The 20,759-nt window shown below is 48.3% G+C and overlaps 1 protein-coding gene across 8 annotated transcripts in view; it reads right to left on the bottom strand.

The window, feature by feature from the left end:
* The window catches only part of EXOC6B (exocyst complex component 6B), a 315,683-nt gene that overhangs the window by 116,388 nt on the left and 178,536 nt on the right, over positions 1 to 20,759 (bottom strand). For 7 of the 8 annotated variants that reach the window (XR_010472016.1, XM_065060170.1, XM_065060167.1 and 4 more), the window contains 9 exons: positions 18,455 to 18,538; positions 18,253 to 18,299; positions 16,499 to 16,619; positions 12,534 to 12,605; positions 12,049 to 12,146; positions 11,581 to 11,686; positions 10,290 to 10,399; positions 4,058 to 4,169; positions 198 to 332 (listed from right to left, as the gene is read on the bottom strand). Coding sequence is in view for 7 of the 8 variants with exons in the window: in XM_065060170.1 (XP_064916242.1) it covers positions 198 to 332; positions 4,058 to 4,169; positions 10,290 to 10,399; positions 11,581 to 11,686; positions 12,049 to 12,146; positions 12,534 to 12,605; positions 16,499 to 16,619; positions 18,253 to 18,299; positions 18,455 to 18,538 (885 nt within the window). In the remaining variant the exon portion in view is untranslated. The remainder of the gene's footprint in view (positions 1 to 197; positions 333 to 4,057; positions 4,170 to 10,289; positions 10,400 to 11,580; positions 11,687 to 12,048; positions 12,147 to 12,533; positions 12,606 to 16,498; positions 16,620 to 18,252; positions 18,300 to 18,454; positions 18,539 to 20,759) is intronic. The other variant, XM_065060168.1, reaches the window with a different exon arrangement.

A 20,759-nucleotide genomic window follows, 5' to 3' on the forward strand; every position in this document is an offset into this window, starting at 1 on the left:
CTACACAGGCTCATGATCTCAACAGAATTAAAGCCCAAAAGCTGGTCTGATGGCGTAAGCCTCCCAGGATATGACCAAATTCCCTTCCAGCTCAGCTCAGCTCCCTACAGACACAAGCACGTGCGCATTTGGGAGCAGAAACTCTCCAGCCAAATACCAGCAGCAGCTCCCCGAGGTGGATCTACCAGCCGTCTCACCTTGAAGGTGGTGGTCCCGTAGAGTTTGGTAGTGTGGACGGTTTCTGGAAGCACATTAGTGATGTTGGTTATGAACTCCTCCAGGAACTTGCAGGATTTCTCCAAGTGGGTGGTGTTTATAATAATCTGTACGAGCTGCAAAGGTAAAGAAGACATTCAACCATCATGCTCCTGAAGCCAGGGACGTACCGGCTTCAGAGATGCCAATTTTTAAGCACTTGTGGCATGAAAAAGCTGACGCTGTACAAACACACTAAGCTCTGCTACAAGCTCAAAGGCTTTTCTCCTTTAACACGATCAGAAACTTATATAAAAGATAATTTTGGGGGAAAAGCATTTCCCATGACAGCCACTAATACCACAGAAGGTTATTTTTGTAATGACTTTCCTACATTCAGCTGTCAGTCAGGGCTTGTTTCAGCGCCGTTCAGATACAACAGGCTCACAAAATAAAAACGCCACGTCAAATCCCAAGTATTCTGTCTGCTAATGAACCCTAAATAACCCATATCTTGAGTGACACCAAACAAGATCATACGAAGGCACGTAACAAAGAAACCGCGAGGTTCTGCGTTGCTGAGGGTGGTGTGGGTGAGCAGCAGAGCTCACCTGCTATCTCTTTGCTTATCATACCCCTGTTATCTGCGATTTTCTTAACGCTGTCTTCTCAGCTGCTGTCCCATGGCACTATATCGAGATGTTGAAGGCAACAACAGAGTAAAACCTTTTGCTGAAGTCAAGCAACACAAGCATTTACAATCCAGAGCAAAACAATCCGGGCTCCCACGTCAGGATCACTGACTTGAAGCATCATTCATTCCCTAAGTTGCTTTATTTTCTGAGCAGACTGCTGTGAATATTTTCAAGGTGCAACATAATCTATAACAAAACCTTCCCAAATAATGTCAGATATCATGCCAAAGCAGTTCTCTTCCAGACACAAAATATTGTTAATATAATGTTGTAGACTGATATAATTTAATTGCTGGGTTATGGTGTGGCAGCTCCCAGTCACCTCCTCTTAAAGAAATTATTTTGAAACACAAATCGTCTGAATACAAAGGATTAATCATTGATTCAAGTGTTGCAGGCACAGAAATCTCGAAGTAACGCCACGAAGATCACAGCGCTAGTGGCAGATGACACGAGAATGGGCAACGGTTGACGTTTGGGAGGTTCAGGGTGGATATTGGGAAGGAAAAGCGTCATTAGGTAGCACAGAACTGGAACAGGGTGCCCAGAGAAGCTGTGGGACCTCTGGTTTGGAGAAAGTCAAAGCGAGGGAGAGAAAGCCACGGTTGACACGACCCAAGTGGGCAATGATCCCAACTCCAGGGGGAGGTCAGACCAGGTACCTCCAGAGGTCCCTTCCAGCCAACGCTTCTTCGATTTCAGTCAAGTTTTCATTTTTAAGAAACCAAATTATGATCTATTTGAACTCCTCTTGTTTTGTACTTGGCCCATGGGATGTATTACACAAAGAACCAGGAGGGCTTCTCATTCCTGAACTCCTTGGATTAATTTTGTTCTCCATTTTTGCCTCCAAACAAGCGCTCGTTGGCATTTCCCGGCATCAGATAGCCCTGACGTAACAATTGCGATATATTTTCCTATAGTTTCAAGTTAATTAAATACTAGATATGTCCATCTATGTGAAATTCCTTCTAAACCTCTAATCATCACAACTTATTGTCCAGATCAGCTGTCAAACGTGAAGGCCCTGATTGCTTTGGTTCTTTTCCACCACTTGTTATGAGATTTCCTGCTCCATCTCTGGCTCTTTCAAGTTCTGACCTTGTCTTGAATTTGGAAGGGTAAGGCCTTCTCATTGGGGTAAGACCTTCTCGTTGGGGTAAGACCTTCTCATTGGGGTAAGGCCTTGTCGTTGGGGCAAGGCCCGCTCGTTGGGCTAAGACCTTCTCGTTGAGGTAAAACCTTCTTGTTCGGGTAAGACCTTCTTGTTGGGGTAAGACCCCATCGTTGTGGTAAGACCTTCTCATTGGGGTAAGATCCCACCATTGGGGTAAGACCTTCTTGTTGGGGTAAGACCCCATCTTTGGGGTAAGACCTTCTTGTTGGGGTAAGACCCCATCATTGGGCTAAGACCTTCTCATTGGGGTAAGACCTTCTCATTGGGGTAAGATCCTCTCGTTGGGGTAAGACCCCATCATTGGGGTAAGACCTTCTCATTGGGGTAAGACCCCATCATTGGGGTAAGACCCCCTTGTTGAGGTATTCAAGTGAAAAGAATAGTTGCATCTTTCCCCTTTCTTTTGTTGAGGGATGGTCAGGGTTGTTCAAAACACCAGGATTATTCGGAGCAGACTTGCTAACAAACGTCAGCAGCCACTGCTAGGATGCAGCCCCAAGAAACAGCAATGAAAAATAAAATAAAGAGGATAACAGACCAGGAAGGCTGGTACACGGCCTTGTATTACCTTGTCCACTGCTTGGAGGATGACATTGGAGAGCCCAGAAGTGGATGGTGTTGCTTTGTGCAACAATTAAATCTGGGAAGTGACAGTTATGCAACGTACTTAGCGCAGGGTGTTTAAGTATCTTTTGCAATCACTTTCAACACCAGGACTGTGCTTGTGTATGATTTGGGACTCTTCAATGCACCCTTCAACTCCTGTGCTCCACATCAATGTCTTCTCTAAAGCAGGAAGGATTTGAGCAACTCGGTGGAAAAATGATGATTTGGACAAACAGGACAATGGTTACACAAGGAAAAGAGGCAGGAAGGGACAAAGATGCTAAGAGTAGTTTCTCTTCAACCAAATGAGGGAAAAATTATGGTAGAGAGAACACCAGGAGAGAGCTCGTTGTACCTGGGTCAGTGGTGAGGAACAAGAGGGTGAAAATACAAGAGTTTCAGTGCTGAACGCCAGTCTCTGGACATGCTACGCCTTTATTTTAAATACAATTTGTGCTGCATAGGCTTTCCTCGCAAAAATCCTCTTCAGCTGCAAAGAAAAGCATCACCTCCACTCAACGAGGAAGATGCTGAGCAACATCTACACCTCTAAACCGGGCAAAACTGTTGCAATGGGTTTGCCCTTCCTACACTCCGTCACTGTGGGAATGACTGTAACAGCAGCAAAATAAAAAGATCCTTTGGGGGATGGACAGTGCATGGATAGTGTTGCATTCTTTGTGAAGGGAGCCCTGGGAGGAGCAGGAGGGAAGCGGAATTTGCCCCCAGGGAGCAGAGAGATTCCAGACCGGGAGATAAAGGGTTGAGGAAGCACCACGTGTAAATACAAACTGCTGTAAATGCACTAAGCTCCCCAAAACTCACCTCCATAGCGTATTTACAGCGTCCAGAGAACAGGACACATTTCTGCAGTACAGTTAATTAAACAGTCACAGCTGTATTAGTGTCTCCTCATTTAATAACAGCACACACAAGTCTGACTAAGGGACCCAAACTGCGCTAAACAGCTCAGAAATTTGTGCACAAAAAAGGATTGATTGCAAAAATACAAATTAGAGTTTGCAGTGCAGCAAAGTGCTGAAACCACTTCAAGGGTCTCCTAATAGCTGGGGACAAGTCCCCATCCTCTCCTCGCCCCCAGCTGGCTCTGCTCCAGTGCTCCTTCAACCTTTCTTACTTCAATTCAGATGGATAGTGCTCCACAAATTCAAAAGAGTGGTAAGATGAACAGCAGCAGCAAAACTCCCTCCTTCCCACAAGGTAAAGTGTTTCTTGCTTCACACAGCAACACCACACGGTTCCATTTTTGGTTTCCAACCAAATATTTTATACTAATGCTCCAAAGCAGCATCTGTGAAGGTGCTGTAATGAATCCCAAGGGACCAAACCCCTGCTGTCGCCCTGTCCCAGAGCCACGTCACACCTCGGTCAGCCCGACGTTTTTCCTCTTGATGACGTTCTGTAAACAGTTGCTCAGCGTTCGGGTCAGCAGCAGGTTTGTAGATTTTCTGATCATATCATCGACTTCGGTGGAGCTGAAAAGAATTGTAAAGAGAGATTTGGCAAAACGCTTGGTGGAAAGAATCATCACCCGCTCTCCTCCCCAACCTTCTCCTGCCTTACGCATGATCATCCGTGCATGGCTTACAGGCGCTAACATGCTAATGTATAGCAAAATACCAACCATTTAGGCCTTTTTGTGCCTGTGTCTATACAGAAGGGGCCTAACAGGTGCTAATCTACATCCCTGAGCTTCTTCAGCTTCTTGCCCCTTAGTTCAGGAAAGAGATTGAAGTGCTGGAGCGGGTCCAGAGAAGAGCAACAAGACTGGGGAAGGGACTGGAACACAAGAACCATGGGGAGAGGCTGAGGGAGCTGGGCTTGTTTAGTCTGGAGAAGAGGAGGCTTAGAGCTGAGCTCAGCACTCTCTAGAACTACCTGAAGGGCAGTTCTAGCCAGGTGGGGATTGGTCTCTTCTCCCAGGCAGTCAGCAATAGGACAAGGGGCCATGGGCTTCAACTCTGCCAGGGGAAATTGAGGCTGGAGATGAGAAAGCAATTCTGTGCAGAGAGAGTGGTCAGGCATTGGAATGGCTGCCCAGGGAGGTGCTGGACTCACCGGCCCTGGAGGTTTTTAAACTGAGACTGGACATGGCACTTAGTGCCATGATCTAGTCAATGGACTGGAGTTGGACCAAGGGTTGGACTGGATGATCTCTGAGGTCTTTTCCAACCCAGTCCATTCTGTGATGCTGTGATTCTCCTAGATGGGCTGGTCTAGGATGGGTTAGAACAACCCCAGCATCAGCACTAACCCCCTCAGCCAAGCCAGCACCCTGCACACAACACCCGAGCTTTGCACATTCAGTACACAAGAGAAAAGGGATCCGAGACCTGTAATGGGGGAAAAATAAACAAATCAACCCCCTAAAATACCCCCCCAACCTTCTCATGGTTTTCGTTCTAAATACATCAGCCTGGAAGCTCTTGCAACATGCTCATGGCCTCTGCTGTCCCTCCAAGGTGCAGAGCAGAAGGTGCAGCCGCCCCGTCCTGAAGGAGGTTTTTGGAAACCCAGCACAGGCTCCTTTGATCTGTGGTTGGCCCCACATTAGCCCTGACACCACGGGGCTTTATCTCTGGTGGCGCAGGGACAGGCAGCTGAGGGCAAAGACAATTTCCAACGGGAGGGCTGAGAGGCGTTAACAACTTTAAGGCTCCCGGTAAATCAAGCGTGTGACCTTTTGCTCCTTCTCCTGTTTTACCTGACGAATGGGCCAGATTACAAAGCAGGGACGGAGACGAGAAACAAAAGTCAACCTTGCAGTTATCCTGCCACACTGGTGCCTCCCAAATTTCTGTGCCTAGTTAACCTGGGAGCAGATGCACTGAGCCAAGCTCTGGTCCATCACAGAATCCCAGCCGGGCTGGGTTGAAGGGACCTCTGGAGATCATCCAGTCCAACCCACCTGCTCACGCAGGGTCACCAGAGCAGATCACACAGGTCGGTCCAGGCGGGTTTGAATGTCTCAGAGAAGGAGACTCCACAACCTCTCTGGGCAGCCTGGGCCAGGCTCTGGCACCTCAGAGTAAAGAAGTTTGTCCTCATATTCAGATGGAACCTCCTGTGTTTCAGTCTGTGCCCGTTGCCCCTCATCCTTTCACTGGGCACCACTGAACAGAGTCTGGTCCATCCTCTTGACACCCACCCTGAGATATTGATCAGCATTGATCAGATCCCTCTCAGCTTCTCTTCTCCAGCTGAACAGCCCCAGCTCTCTCAGCCTTTCCTCATCAGAAAGATGCTCCAGGTTCCTCAGCATCATCATCAGCACCCAAAGCTCATGAATGCAAGACTGAGCCTCCTCTGTGCGTCACAGCAGCGTCCCCTGACCCTGCGCATGCCCCCGAGCACCACGCATCCTTCCATCAGCTCCATTTTTGAAGCTACTCAGGCCCTTCCTTGTGCTGCCGCATGAGAATCGCACCGAGAGCCCCGAATTCCTGGGAGAAGCAGCAAATATGGCTCCCCGCCCACATCTCCGAGCGAAGTCCTGCTCGTGTTTCCGCCAGCCCGAGAAAGCCGTGTCTTGCTGCAGCTTTCCCAAGGCAAAGCCCAGCTGCACAACTCCCACGCCACGCTCCCCAACACGCTTCTCGAATATTGTCTTTCCCCCGATGTTTGGAAATCTGCTTTCCCAAGCCAGACGCCTGCCACGGGTTGACCACTGTGTCCTTCCCAGCTGGACACAAGGGCCGGCAGCTCGGCATGAAACAGCTCCTGGGAATGTCAATTCAGTGGTATCAGCCCAAGTCTTGGTCTGGGTCTCTTCTAGATCATCCCTGTGAGTTTATTTTCCTCCTGCTTAGCGGGGAAGCGACAATCAGGGTCACATCCCAGACAGACCCCTTGGAACCTTCTCGCGGGGTTTCGATGTGAGGTCCGAGGTGATGCATTTGGGATTTTAAAGTATTGGAATAGAGGATGAAGAAACCAGCCAATGAATTTTCCTGGTCTTTATACTATGGGTAGGGCTCTCAAATAAGGTTTTACTTATAGATAAGTATATAGCTACAGATATACAGTATATAGATATAGTATATAGTATATAGATAAGTATTATAGATAACCAAAACCTACCATGAACCCCCCAGGCCCTTCACCATCCCCCAGGAAGAACTGTCCCCAGTCCCCTCCACTGTACAATGGCACGGGTAAATACAGCAAGTACAATGAAATCTAACCCTGTGCTGATCTACAGGTGGTACAAAGGAGATTTAAAGCAAAGGGGGGTACAAAGGGACCCCGTGACACTGGGGGCAGCTGCCAGAGCGGCATGGGAAGCGGGCAAGGGGCTGGGGAGGAGAAAGGGTTGGACCCAGGTGTAGGGAGCAAATGATACACAAAGCTGCCGCTTTGTACAAGCACTGTGCTGCTCTGGGGATTTTCCATGGGAAATCCAAAACTCCCATCCCAAAGGATGCTGGAGGCGCAGAACGGTTGAGGTTGGAAGCGGAGCTGGTGGCTGGAGCTTCCAGCATCTGCTGGAACCGAGAAAGCGCAGGTGAAAAAACACCACGGGGGTTTGGACGCGATGTCGGCTTTTCTCGCTGAACCAACACGGCAATCCAACAGGCCGGGCTGGAAAAGCTCGGGTGTTTTAGTTCAAACATCAACCTGTTGATATCTGAACTGTGGCCAGTGCCGATGGCACGAGGTGGCCTTATCACCAACCGCTTTGCAAATCCAGGGTTTGCTTTAATCGCTCCCCTCGGCTGCGGGAACATCTCAACCGTGGGAGCCTCCAGGGCTTAATAATCCTGTTTAGCACTTCCATGTGGCTTTTACTTCTTCAAAGCACTTCTAACTGAGCTTTCGTCGCATACAAGCACCATTTCCAAAGGTTTCCTACCCCCACGTTGCTTGTTGGCGGCATAAGGTAGAAAATCAGGTTGTAACTTTAGTTGCATGGTGGGTCCAGCCACCTGGCAACCCCTGTGGTTGGGTTCAACCCGAGCAGAAGGATCTATGAGATCTCCCATGAGGTCCAAGGAAAAAGAAATGGAAGCATTCCTTGGGAAAAAACAAAAAAGAGGAGGTATTGGACCGTGACCCCCAAATCACGGTACCGGTCAGTTGTGCGACACCAACTCTTGACCATGCTGTAGACGTTGGGTCTCAGTTCAACAGACAGGTCAGATCTCCATTCTCAATACACACAAAGAAAACAAAACCCCCTGATGAACGATATTGTCCACGTGGGCTGCTCGCTACCTATGTCTGACGTCAATTTGATCCGTCAGCCTCAAACTGGTAGAAATTGGTAGCGGTGGAGTTGTTACTCACCCTACACACTGCGTCTACAACCACAGAGCACTAGTAACACAGGAGCAGCAGCAGGAGCTATCACAGAACCCACATTTACCTCCTCTCTCCTCCAGCTGATTTCCAAAGGTCCTCCCTGATTTAGTTATTCAAGCCTCTATTTTTATTTTATTATATTTTTAATAACTTTACATACTGACATTATTTTCAGCACTTGAAAAATCGTATCCCAAGTTCTTTCAGGATTGGTGCTTTGTTTGAAAAACACCCCAAACCAAACAAAGTCCCGGTAGATTAGAGCTGACACCCCATCCTTCCACCCGCTGGTTTCCAACGATATTCCCTATCCTTCAAATGGGAAATTCCCCTGGAACAGGCTGCAGTCTTCCAGCAAGCAGAGACTTCCCAAGACACCTCTTCAATGACCTCAAATACACGCGTTTTAACAACAGCAGAGCTGCTGACAATATAGAGGAGGATTTCTTTCTACTAATTAAATTTATAGAGCCAAACTAAAAAAAACCGCGAGCCCTATAAATGCATGCTGAGCTCCGAATTTTCTTCGGATACTTGACAAGCGTATCAATATAAAGAAGAATGCTCCCGTCCAACTAATACCGGGAGCTGGTTTAAAAAATAAATGAGATAAAACTAAAATACAGGGTGCGTTTTGTGCCACAGGCTCTGTTCTTCAGGAAGGAGCGTGGAGCGTTCCAGCGACCCGTGTGGGTTAATGACAGCTGATGGCCGTATCCCATGGCACTAGTCGTGACCTTCAGGCCTCCGGTGACTGACGGGCTGACCCCAATCACTCCGGGGTGCGCGGGAAATGACAACCCAAGGAGAGAAAGAAAGAGAGGAGAGAAAGAAAACTTGCTGCCGGCTTTGTAGCCGAGCTTCCTAATAAAACCTAATTCAAGCTGTCAGGGTGAAATGAAGAAAGTGTCAACAGGGGTTTTCAGAGAAATATTCCAAATGTTTGGCTCGAAAAGCCAAGAGCTCGGCTCCCTTCCCCCAACCCAAAAGCGCTCCTTGAAAAGGGCTGGGAAATGCAATGTCGAAAGGAATGTTAATAACGTGTCCGAGGGGACCCCTGAGGAGGGACCCAAGGGGACACTTTTCTTCCCGTCTCTGACAAACCCAATCATCTCCATAATGGTGAGGAGCACAAAACTCGCAAGGGAAGTGCCAGCGGTGGGGTCCGGTGAAACCAGCATCTGTGTGAACGGGCCCGTTCTGGTGGCTTTGGAAACCGAGACGTTTCATGGTGACCCCCGGGTTAAGAGCTCCGGGAGCCACCAGAGAGAACAACCTGCCACCGGTGAAAGGTCGAGATTAAACGCGGGTGAGAGACGTCCTGCGCTTCCACATCACCCAACAAGCTGCCACGTCCTCTGGCAGACGATGGAGAGAAAAGCCTCTCCCCAAATCACTATCCCGCACACAAAGGAAGAGAATTAAAATGCTGGAGAGCCTTTTGCAGGCACCAAAACATCTGGTGGGTCCCAAAAATACTGTGCCAGCTTTACAGCAGCACCGGGGCAATGTCCAGGGCCAGGACGCGAAGTCCAACACAGTCCAACCTCTCAGTAGCATGGTGCTGCAAAGAGAGGGGAAGAAGGATCCTCCTTCCAGTAAAAAGCTTGTTATTCATTTATATACTTCCACATTACTGGGTGCAAAAAGAAAGCACCAACTTGCCGTTTCTGGCTAATCCAGTTGTTTTCCAATGTGTCTTTCCACATGTGGAAAACACGCACCAAGGCACCTTGGGATGGAGAAGGGAGGGTGAACACATGGAATATTTTGGAGGCTTTAAAGAAAAAAAAATCAGATTATTTGTATTGAAACTCCCAAAGGGAAGGAAGAAAAACAAAAACGCCTTAACCAGCAGCCGAAACTCATTAACGCATGGGGCAAATCAACACTTCCAAGAGTTTTCATGCCAACGTCACCCTTGAGGGACAGTGCTGGGAGGCCACATGGAGCCTGTAGATATTCTACTCAATGCCAAGCGGACGCCACTGTCTTTCTTGAGACAACCAGATTCATCTATTTAGTACAAATGGCTCAGAAACATCTTGGAGGAAACAGCCCCCTCACTTTTTATACATCTCGCAGGGTTCTGGGCCATCTTTCCCTAGATGAGACAGCAAGCTCTGAGGACTTGGTGAGTACACGAAGGATGCCACCACTCCAAGGAGCCACCTCCAGCCTGGGCAGCGAGTGCCCAAGCGGCTGAGCAGCATGAAGGGTTGAGGAAGAGAGTTTATATTTTAATCCCATTGAGATCTTGCAGATAAAACCTCCACACCACGTTCACCCCCTACCTCAGATGAAGGTCTTCCGAAAACTTCAGACAGGCGTAGATGAATTCCTTAATCTGATTGTAAACTTTAGGCACAAACTCAGAAAAAGGGAACTTCTTTGGAAACGGCTGCTGTAAAAGACAGGAGAGAACTCAAGTCGAAAAGCAGATATTTAACAGGAGTGACGACCACTTTCCAGCAACGTGTTCCAAGCAGTCAGATTAATTCTAGTATTTAGCTAAGTCCAGCAAGGCAACAACACGCCAGCATTTATTGTATATTATATAAACACTTCAGCCAAGTGAAAGACCAGATAATCACTTACAAATGGCACACGGGTGCATAAGGGATTTGGAGGCTGAAAGGGGCTGGAAGGGAACTCGCAGCTGGGAGGGTGCGGGCAGCACAACGCGACCCTCGTTCCCCTTCCCAATTCCCTAACTCATAGAAAAACAAGGAAAAAACCCATTGGAGAACTTGTAGACTTTAATCTCCCACCATGCACAAGGTGTTTTGCTCAGTCGCCTCCCGCAGTTGCTGCCCAAGGTGAGCACTTGCTCACAACACCAAAAGCCAAGAGGAAACAGATGTTCTCAACCAAAGGTGCTCCAAGTAGCTTTTTTCCCGTAGCACACACATGGCTGGGATGGTGCGGAGTGTAATAGCAAGAAGCTGGACCCCAGGATGTAATTTTGTGGAAGGACGCGGACTTTCTGAAATCTAAACACTTGCCTTGGATGAAAAACCCTCCCAGTTTTAATTACGTTCACCAGGCTTGGAGCTCGCTGGCTGCCAGATGTGGAGCACAAGGCCAAGGAGCCTTTCAAGGGACACTGGCTGGGGTGAAGTTTGGCTGCACTCAGGTTTTGCAAGCATACACTTCCACAAAAGCCAAGATATACCGCTTTCGTGGGGTTTCTGCTTTTAAATATGAGATTAAAACAAATAAAGATCATAACATGGGAATAGAACACCAATGGCAGCAGATATTTTTAATCTCTTGTCTACCGCAAGCACTGTTCAGCTGCAATGTACGCCGTGATCTGAAAACAGAACGGGTGAGCTATTGCTATACGCACTTTCCTCATCCACACCAGGGGAAACATAACACGTGCAAAGTGTATTTGCTCTCTTCCCTTGTTTTGCTTTTTTTGTTGCTTATTTGTTTGGGGGGGTTTCTTTGGCTTTTATTATTATTATTATTATTATCATTATCATTATCATTATCATTATTATGTTTTTGGACCCTTTCATTTGCAGTCCCAACGCCACCAACAAGAGCACGGGGTTTTCGTCCCCATCTCAAAATTACCTTCTCGAGTTCTGCATCCTGGAATGGGAACTGTCCAACTATTTTCTTATAAACCTCTTCATTCGTGACTGGGATGGGACTGTAGTTATCCGAATCAAGTATATTTCTAAGTAAAGAGAAGAAAAGTTAGAAAGGCAGCTTGGTGACAACCGTTTCGCAGATTCACTGCTCGGTCAGGAAGCTCTTAGGAAGTGGGCACATCAAGTGTCAGTGTGAAACCATAACCTTATCCATCTGTGATATAAAACCTCTGATCCGCACTGATTTATTGCACAGATCTCACCTCAACTGGATCCTCATAACTGTATTTAAATTGGTTCAGCCTGGTCCAAGGACAAGCCAGGCCGGATCTTACTGTTGCCCAAAATTTACACATGAGCTCGCTACTAATCTCTCAAAAGATTTTATTTATGGGATAAAACGACTCTGTAAGGTCCATCTCACGAGTGTGCATAAAGAGCTTCTCACCTGAAGACTCCCGACCATTTTTTGAGCAGGGTTTCGCTGTACTGGTCTTGGATCTCCAGGAGCATGTCAAAGAGCTGGTTCACCGGGAAGCCGTATCCCTGCAGTGACGTGGGGGGAGAGCAGAACTAAGAGAAGAAAAAACCACCAGCAGGTAGCTGACGACTACTTCATCTATTTAATAGGGAGAATTTGGGCAAATTCTTCCACGCTGGCACCGCAGAAGTGTATGGCGCTGGTGGAAGGACTTAGGCGGAGATTAACTGAGGTGGTAGCTATTAAGCCTGGCCTAGATGCCGGCAGGACACACAAGGGCTTGGCAAGGCGGCCAAGGCTCGGTCCTTGCCCACAGGCTGGCCAGTCGATGTGCAGAATCAATAAGTGTTTCGCAATTAATGCAGCACAACATGACAATGGGAGCCGGGCTGCCGTCTAGCACTGCTGACGGACACCACCTGCGAGCAAGGTAAGGAGCTGCAGTCACCCACCTGGAGCGTATCTGCGAAGAGGACGATGAGGTTCTTCAAGTCTAACACCAGGCTCGGGTCCGAGCAGTAGGACTGCAAAGAAGAGGGGAAATTAAACCATGGTTGTAACTGCAGCACGCGGTAAAAACATTGCCCTCCTGCCTTATCGCTTGAGTGATAATAAATACATAGGCACGCCATACAGTCTTATGATCAGCAGCTTTTATCCTCCAGCCCATGCCCTAATGTTGCGCAGGGCAAGGGAGGGCACGCTGATAAGGGTATCTCTCCTCGTAGCACATTGCTCTTGAGGCTCTCCAGGATGAATATGGATTTCGGTCGCTCTAGAGATACCTGAAGTGTCTCTAAGATTAGCCAGGAGCTGCTGGGGAAGCGAGAGGAGACAAAGCAAATCAGCGTCGGTCACAGCGGGACGACAGCAGCGCCTCTCGTTCAATATTTAGTGCGTTGTGTCTGATGGTAACGAAGCGTCGCGGCACCCCCGAGCAAAGGCTGCATTGCTAAGTGGCTCAGGTTGAGAGAAAAACACCGCACGCCTGTATGTCAGTAATATTAATGGTCAGAGCTACAACACGAGTATTTATTGTGGGTCAGGACGCTGTTTGAAACCCTCAAGACGTGACTCAGGGCAGCGACAGCGCTGATTGTCCCCCCAGAGCCACCCCACGTCGCACACGGGCTGCTCTGGACACAGCAGACAACCTCTCCATGCTGAAATATGTAACGTTTCAGACAGAGTTTTACCAAATATAGAATCAGTGATCATAAGCTGGAAAGAGAAACAGATTTAAAGCTCACTGGAAACTCAAGGAGGAACGACTCCATTAATCAACGTGAAAGACTGGAAGAGACACATTTTCCATTTCACTGTCCAAAAAAGAAAGTCAGAAAGAAAGATAATGCCCTAAAGCTATCAGAAGTGATAAAAGATGTCCCTGTCTGCAGTAAGGAGGAAAATCCAGGGGTAAGTTTGGCCGGACTGGAAGAACTGAAGCAGGCTCTCCAACGTGAGAGCCCCACATCAAGTCTCAAGGGCCATATGGGATGGATGGGCTGGTCCATATGGGAGCTGTAGGCTGAGCAGTGCACAGAGATGAGCGATGAGCACAGGAATGGTGTTGAGAAATCATGTAACATTCCATGATTACTGAAAAAATAAGAAGTAAATAAGCTGTGCTGGCAGCCAGTTCACGCACTCAGTTTGGCATCACATAAAACAACTTCTCGTGGCAACAAAGCTGGTAACGTTGAAACACACGGTGTTTGTACCTGGCTTACACTCACAGCTTTCACCTCACAGAAAAACCCACTTAAAAAGAAAATAAACACATGTTTACAACCTAGCGGGGTGTACATCTCTGTGTTTATCCCCTTCGGTAACACAGAAGGTGAAGTGGAAGGAGGCAGCTTTCCAGCCAACACAACCGCTGAGCTGGACAGAGCCGGAGCCGCTCTGGTCATAGAATCACAGAATGTCCTGAGCTGGAAGGACCCACAGGCTCATGGAGTCCAGCTCCTGTCCCTGCACAGGACACCCCATAGGTCACCCCATGTGTCTGAGGACGGTGTCCAGTCTCTTCTTGAACACTGTCAGGTTGGGCCGTGACACCTCCCTGGGGAGCCTGTTCAGTGTCCAGCACCTCTGGTGAAGAACCTTTTCCCCATGTCCCACTGCCCCTCCCTGGCACATCTCCTGCCGTTCCCTGGGCTCTGTCACTGTCACAGAGCAGAGCTCAGCCTGCCCCTCCTGCTCCTGCTGAGGATCCTGCAGCCCATGAGCTCTGCGCTCAGTCTGCTCTGCTCCAGCTGAGCAAACCCAGGGACTGCAGCCGCTGCTCACACGGCTTCATCTCCAAACCCTTCACCGGCTTCACAGCCTCCTCTGGACACTCCAGTAGCTTTATCTCCTTTTCTCCTGTATCCCCAGCCCTGCACACAGTGAATGCTCCAGGTGAGGTTGGATCAGCACAGAGCAGAGCAGGACAATCCCCTCCATGCCCGGCTGGCCGTGGTGTGCTTGGAGTCACAGATCGGTTTGGGTTCAATCACAGAATGGCTGGGGTTGAATCACAGCATGGTTTAGGTTGGAATGGACCTTTAAAGGTCATCTAGTCCATCCCACATGCAACCCAGGGTGCTGGATGCACCAGGACACAGGTCCCTCTTGGTGCCAGGAACACTGTTGGCTCATGTTCAACTTGTCATCGACCAGATCCCCAGATCCCTCTGCATGGAGCTGCTCTCCAGCATCTCATTCCCAGGCAGAGAATCACAGAATCCCAGAATGTCAGGGGTTGAAGGGCCCTGGAAAGCTCATCCAGTGCAATCCCCCCATGGAGCAGGAACACCCAGATGAGGTTACACAGGAAGGTGTTCAGGCGGGTTGGAATGTCTGCACAGAAGGAGACTCCACAACCCCCTGGGCAGCCTGGGCCAGGCTCTGCCACCCTCATCCCCAACAAGTTTCTTCTCAAATTCAAGTGGTACCTCCTGTGTTCCAGTTTGTACCCATTACCCCTTGTCCTGTCACTGGTTGTGACCGAGAAGAGCCTGGCTCCATCCTCCTGACACTCCCCCTTTCCATATTGATCCCCATGAATGAGTCCCCCCTCAGTCTCCTCTTGTCCAGCTCCAGAGCCCCAGCTCCCTCAGCCTTTCCTCACACGGGAGATGTTCCACTCCCTTCAGCATCTTGGTGGCTGCGCTGGACTCTCTCCAGCAGTTCCCTGTCCTGCTGGAACTGAGGGGCCACAACTGGACACAATATTCCAGGTGTGGTCTCCCCAGGGCAGAGCAGAGGGGCAGGAGAACCTCTCTGACCTACTGACCACCCCCTTCTAACCCACCCCAGGTACCATTGGCCTTCCTGGCCACAAGGGCCTGTCTGTGTGTACAGCCATGGTTGCCGTGTCCCAGGTGCAAAATCCGGCACTAATCCCAACAAGCTCCATCACCCGGATCACCCCCACCTGCCCACATACAGCCAAGCAGCTCAACGCTGCCCGTGGGCGACCACGTGAAGCCAAAGCCAGGTCAGTGTCAAACTCCGTGTGCTCTGGAGGAAGCAAAGTGGTATCTGAAGGCAGAAGTTTTGGGGTTTTCTCAGCCAAGACCAACGACGTCGTTATCACTTGGGTGGCACCACGTGCACATTACATCACATCAGGTGCAGGTTTGTACCAACACGACCCTGCAGGATCCTCCTGCCTGGGGCAGCACTGGGACTTCAGTGACTTAATACTTAGTTTTTCCTGGAGAAAATGGCCCAACAATTTGAAAACGGACTTGTGGAAAGTCATTAATGCTTTTCCTTTTATAGCCAAATGCAATTTGTTCATCCCACCAACCAATAGTTTTCAGAAATCTCCAGTGCCCGAGCTGAACCAGTACAACACTATATCAAGTCATACAAAACTGGAAATAATGTATTTTTTGCTCTTTTGTTCTTTTCTCAAGCAGAGAAACACCGAAGCAATAACCAATTCTTCCAAACTTCTTTTGGTATTAAAAAATAAGAAATCTATTTAGTGTCTTTTGACACACAAAGGATTTGCAGTTTGACAGCGGCCCATTCGCTGCCATGAACTTCAAGGGACTATCACAGTAATACTTCAGTGTACCAAATAGTCACTTTTTCCCCCAGTTTTCCGGGACAAAGCGACTCCCTCTGCTGGTGCTTTTCAAAAGCAATCAGAGAAGTAAAGGAGAAAAATATTAAACTACTCTTTTCTTCTTTCCAGTCCACCAAAATATGGAGAGTTTGGTGTAGGGGAATGCAGTGAATCGAGACACAAAATAAGCTGGAGAAAGGTCGTGGGGAAATAGCAGTCAATCTTCATGTTATTGTTTTAAACAGAATCATTGGAAAAGAGGCAAAACTAAGAATATTTACTGTCAAAGCCAATATTTCCAGCATGTCAAGTCGTACTCAAGCAACAGTTGAGCGACCCGGGGTTTTGACTTACCGAATGTGTTCTTAAAGCTGCAATGGTTTTTGATAAGGCCATCTCCCACAGCTCATCGATATAGGCTCGATTTACCAAGCCCTGCGTCGTATGCAAGATGTGATCTTCAACCACAAAAAACCTAACGGAGAGGAGAAAACGGCACAGTCATCCCAAGTTATGGGTTTTGAGATGTCACGAGAGATCTGCGAACACCGCACGCAACAGACATCTACACCAAATACATCTGTATCAAATAGAGCCAATGCTAAGCGCTTTATTCACTTGTTCACTTATTTTTATTCACTTATTTTTAATCACAGAATTGACTGGGTTGGAAAAGACCTCAGAGATCATCCAGTCTAGCCCTTGGTCCAACTCCAGTCCATTGACTAGATCATGGCACTAAGTGCCATGGCCAATCTCAGTTTAAAAACCTCCAGGGCCGGTGAGTCCAGCACCTCCCTGGGCAGCCATTCCAATCCTGACCACTCTCTCTGCAAAGAATTGCTTTCTCATCTCCAGCCTCAATTTCCCCTGGCAGAGTTGAAGCCCATGGCCCCTTGTCCTATTGCTGATGCCTGGGAGAAGAGCCCAATCCCCACCTGGCTAGAACTGCCCTTCAGGTAGTTCTAGAGAGTGCTGAGCTCAGCTCTAAGCCTCCTCTTCTCCAGACTAAACAAGCCCAGCTCCCTCAGCCTCTCCCCATGGTTCTTGTGTTCCAGTCCCTTCCCCAGTCTTGTTGCTCTTCTCTGGACCCGCTCCAGCACTTCAATCTCTTTCCTGAACTGAGGGGCCCAGAACTGAACACAATACTCCAGGTGTGGCCTCCCCAGTGCAGAGCACAGGGGAAGGATCTGCTGACCCTTGTCCTGCTGACCACGCTGGTTTGGATCCAGGACAGGACACCATTGGCCTTCTTGGCCACCTGGGCACACTGTTGGCTCATGTTGACCTTCTGTCCATTAGTCCCCCCAGGTCCCTTTCTGCCTGACTGCTCTCCAGCCACTCTGTGCCCAGCCTGGAGCGCTGCAGGGGGTACATGTCACGGTATTTTATGTGATGTTTCACTATATCATAGAAGTGAGCTAAAACGCAGTTCATAGTATGGGACTGTACATACAGGGTGTTTCAAAAAGATGGACCCAAGTTGAAATCACTGTATCTCCAAAATTACAGTCCATCTTTTTGAAACAGCCTGCACAGAGGCAGAATTTCCCCTCTCAAATTATTATCATTGAAATTATTATCATTAGCTGAAGAAATTTCAGCACCATGCCCTATCTTTCCTAGGTTAACTGTCTTAGCTTGCCTCCTCTTAGATTTTGTCTGGTTTTGGAAAACTCTTGTCAACTTTGACTGCAACAAGAATAGAGGCTTGAGAATCCTTCACCAGGAAAATAATCAAAGAATAATTATTAAATATTAAAGAATAATTACGACCGAGGGCTTATTCATCTCATTAGCGGGGCAGGTAGATGCACATTGTCCACAGAGGTTATTTATCCTGAAAATCCCAGAAATGCTCTTGCTGGTCCAAGAGCTGGCGGGTTCCTCTGTTCTCCCACCAGAGACGCAGCGAAGTTCCCCGGTGCTATAAAACACACTCTAAAACACTTAAAAAGCCCAAACCGCTATTTTTTGTTCCTCTCTTTTGGCTCCATTTAAAAGACCCTCAAAAACATCACCATTCCCTCCCCTCTCGTGCTTTTTGGGCTCCTCAACAACACCGCGCGCACATATTTAGCAAGGACATATATAAAAAGAATACCTACCCTACAATTTGATTAAAATACTTCCTGTAGCCATCTAAAGTTTCATGCTGCAACAAAGACAAAGTGAGCAAGGATTAAACAAAAGAGGTGACCAAGAGCAAGTGGAAATCAATGAAGAGACCACCCCGCGGTAGCAGCATGTGCAGAGAGAACCCACCGCGCTTTTAGTTGGCTGAAAAAGCTTGGGAACCACAAATCGTACCATGTTTGAAGGTGGTTGCAGGACCAATCTGGCTTGTTTTCTTCTCTGCTTCCTATAGTAGTTCTCGAAAGTTTCTCGGGCACCCTGGAAAACAGAAAAGGTCCATTGAAACCATTGGAACGGTTTGCATTTAGTGTTAACCTGCAATATACTGCATTTAAGATCCAAATCGTTTGTTTCTCCAGCATGTCCGTGCAACGTTCTCCTGCAAAACCAATCCAAATACTGCAAGATAAAGAGTTTTACTCAAAACAGTGTGTCAAAAAAACAACTTTTCAGGTATAAGAGTATCTGATTAGTTCTTCTAGACCCGTTTTTTCTGTACCCTGGTGCACAAGCAGCTTCTTTGCTGAACCATAATCTGGACAAATATCAGATTTATTCAACCAATTTCTCGTGTTAGCAAAAAGCAAGAGGGGAAAACCATGCCAGAAATTCTCCTGCTGATTCAGGGGAATTTCAGAAAAACGTGCTTGTGCGGGTTAGAGCAATTTATGAGACCGGTCTATATAGTCGGGACAAATAAAAACAGGGTTTTGAGCTCATTTTCTCACCTGAGCAAGGCACCAGATGTCAACCGCCTCTACTACAAAAATATGCAATAATTAGAGGAAAAACTTGATGCTAAGTTAATGATTCTCCAGCTACTATGGTATTATACAACTAGGCTGCCTTAGGATGCCCTTGACTCAAGGAGTATTACGAAACGTCTACGATAAACCCTTGAGGAGCTGTTGCCCGACCTGCTCCTTGTCCTCTACAAGCTGGATCTCGAGGCTTAAGCAAAAATCCACCTTGTTGATGTGCCCAGGAGCATCCCCGGCCAGTACCGCCCTTCCCAATGGGTTAAATCCATCAAAACACCTTCTCACAACCGTATCAATTGCAAAGATCGCGTAGATTTACACTGTGGATTTTGTCTCTGATTTATCTAAGGTGAGTATTGGGGTGCACAGGATGAGCAGCTCCCGACCCATGTCCATCCACTCCCTACGCTGCGATAAACCAGGATCAGGTATAAATCCAAGCCTTAATCCTGCACCAGCTTGAGCCTACAAGTAATCCGACATTTTAAGAAAGCTTTTCAGAAACAGAAACTATCATGGAACCAGCATTTCCACGTCATTTGTCTTCTCAATGTTCTCAGAAGCTGTTTCCCCCTGGCAAGGGAAGGGTCATGAGCCAGAGATCAGTGATCTACAGGTTGGACCCAGAACAGGGAGGATTCTCATAGTTTTTATCAGCACTGGGATCCTGCAGAAGATCTCCAAGCAGGGAGCTCTGACCTCCCTTGGAGCTCCTCTCCCAGGCCAGGAGGTGATGTTTCCCATGATGTTACCCATCTCCTCTCAATTCTGTTGGTGCCACAGGAGAACCAAGACAGAACGGTCTGTTCTACTCCCACCCCACCACCGATGGGACCAGACTTCAGGTGTTGTTCAATCCTCATCTCTCAAAACCCACAGAAGTGGCACAAAACACCCCTCATCATCTCCATCCTGACCATGAGAGCAACTCCTCTCTGGTAGCATCACTGAGACCTTTGGGCGAAGCGCCTCGCTAACCCACTGCTACCAATGAATTTGTGGTGCAAATTCAAAACTGAAAGAGGGTTTTTATTTTCCCCATTTCTTTTGTAAATTAATGTATAGCACCATTAAAGGTGAGATCACACCGAGGCTCAGCCACAACTGAAATCACCCTCATCCCTCCAACTGAGCTCTGAGAAGATCCTCCCTGCTCACCTCACACTCCCTGTGCATTTCTTCAGGAACAAAAGGCCAAGAAGACACCTAAGAACTCAAGGGTGGTAAAATACAGGCCCAGGTTGGGCAGAGAGGTGGTGGATGAACCATCCCTGGAGACATCCCAGGCCAGGCTGGACGGGGCTCTGAGCAACCTGAGCTGCTGAAGATGTCCCTGCTCATGGCAGGGGGGGAACTGGGGGAGCTGGGACGGGCCCTTCCAACCTTGTTCTACAATCCTATGACCCCACAAGCAGCTCCACTTCCAGCACAGCTCTGCTCATCCTCCCAACCACCCTGCAACACCAGCGACCTCATCCCAGAGCTGTTCACCTCATTAAAAAGCTTCTCCATTTCATGTGTCCACTTTCCTACCAGCTCCTCAAGAGGATGGTGGAGGTCACCAGGTGCTCGGAGAGGCAGAAGCCACCAGGTCTTGAGAAGCCACCAGGTCTTGGGGACAGGGCAGTGGGAAATAAGCGTACCCATGGTCGAGAGCCAAAATCCTCGACCCCACCACTCAGCTCCTTTGCCACTGGGAACAAACCCCAAGCCAGGTT

This window comes from Columba livia, chromosome 4 (genome assembly GCF_036013475.1).
Source record: "Columba livia isolate bColLiv1 breed racing homer chromosome 4, bColLiv1.pat.W.v2, whole genome shotgun sequence".
Lineage (NCBI taxonomy): Eukaryota > Metazoa > Chordata > Aves > Columbiformes > Columbidae > Columba > Columba livia.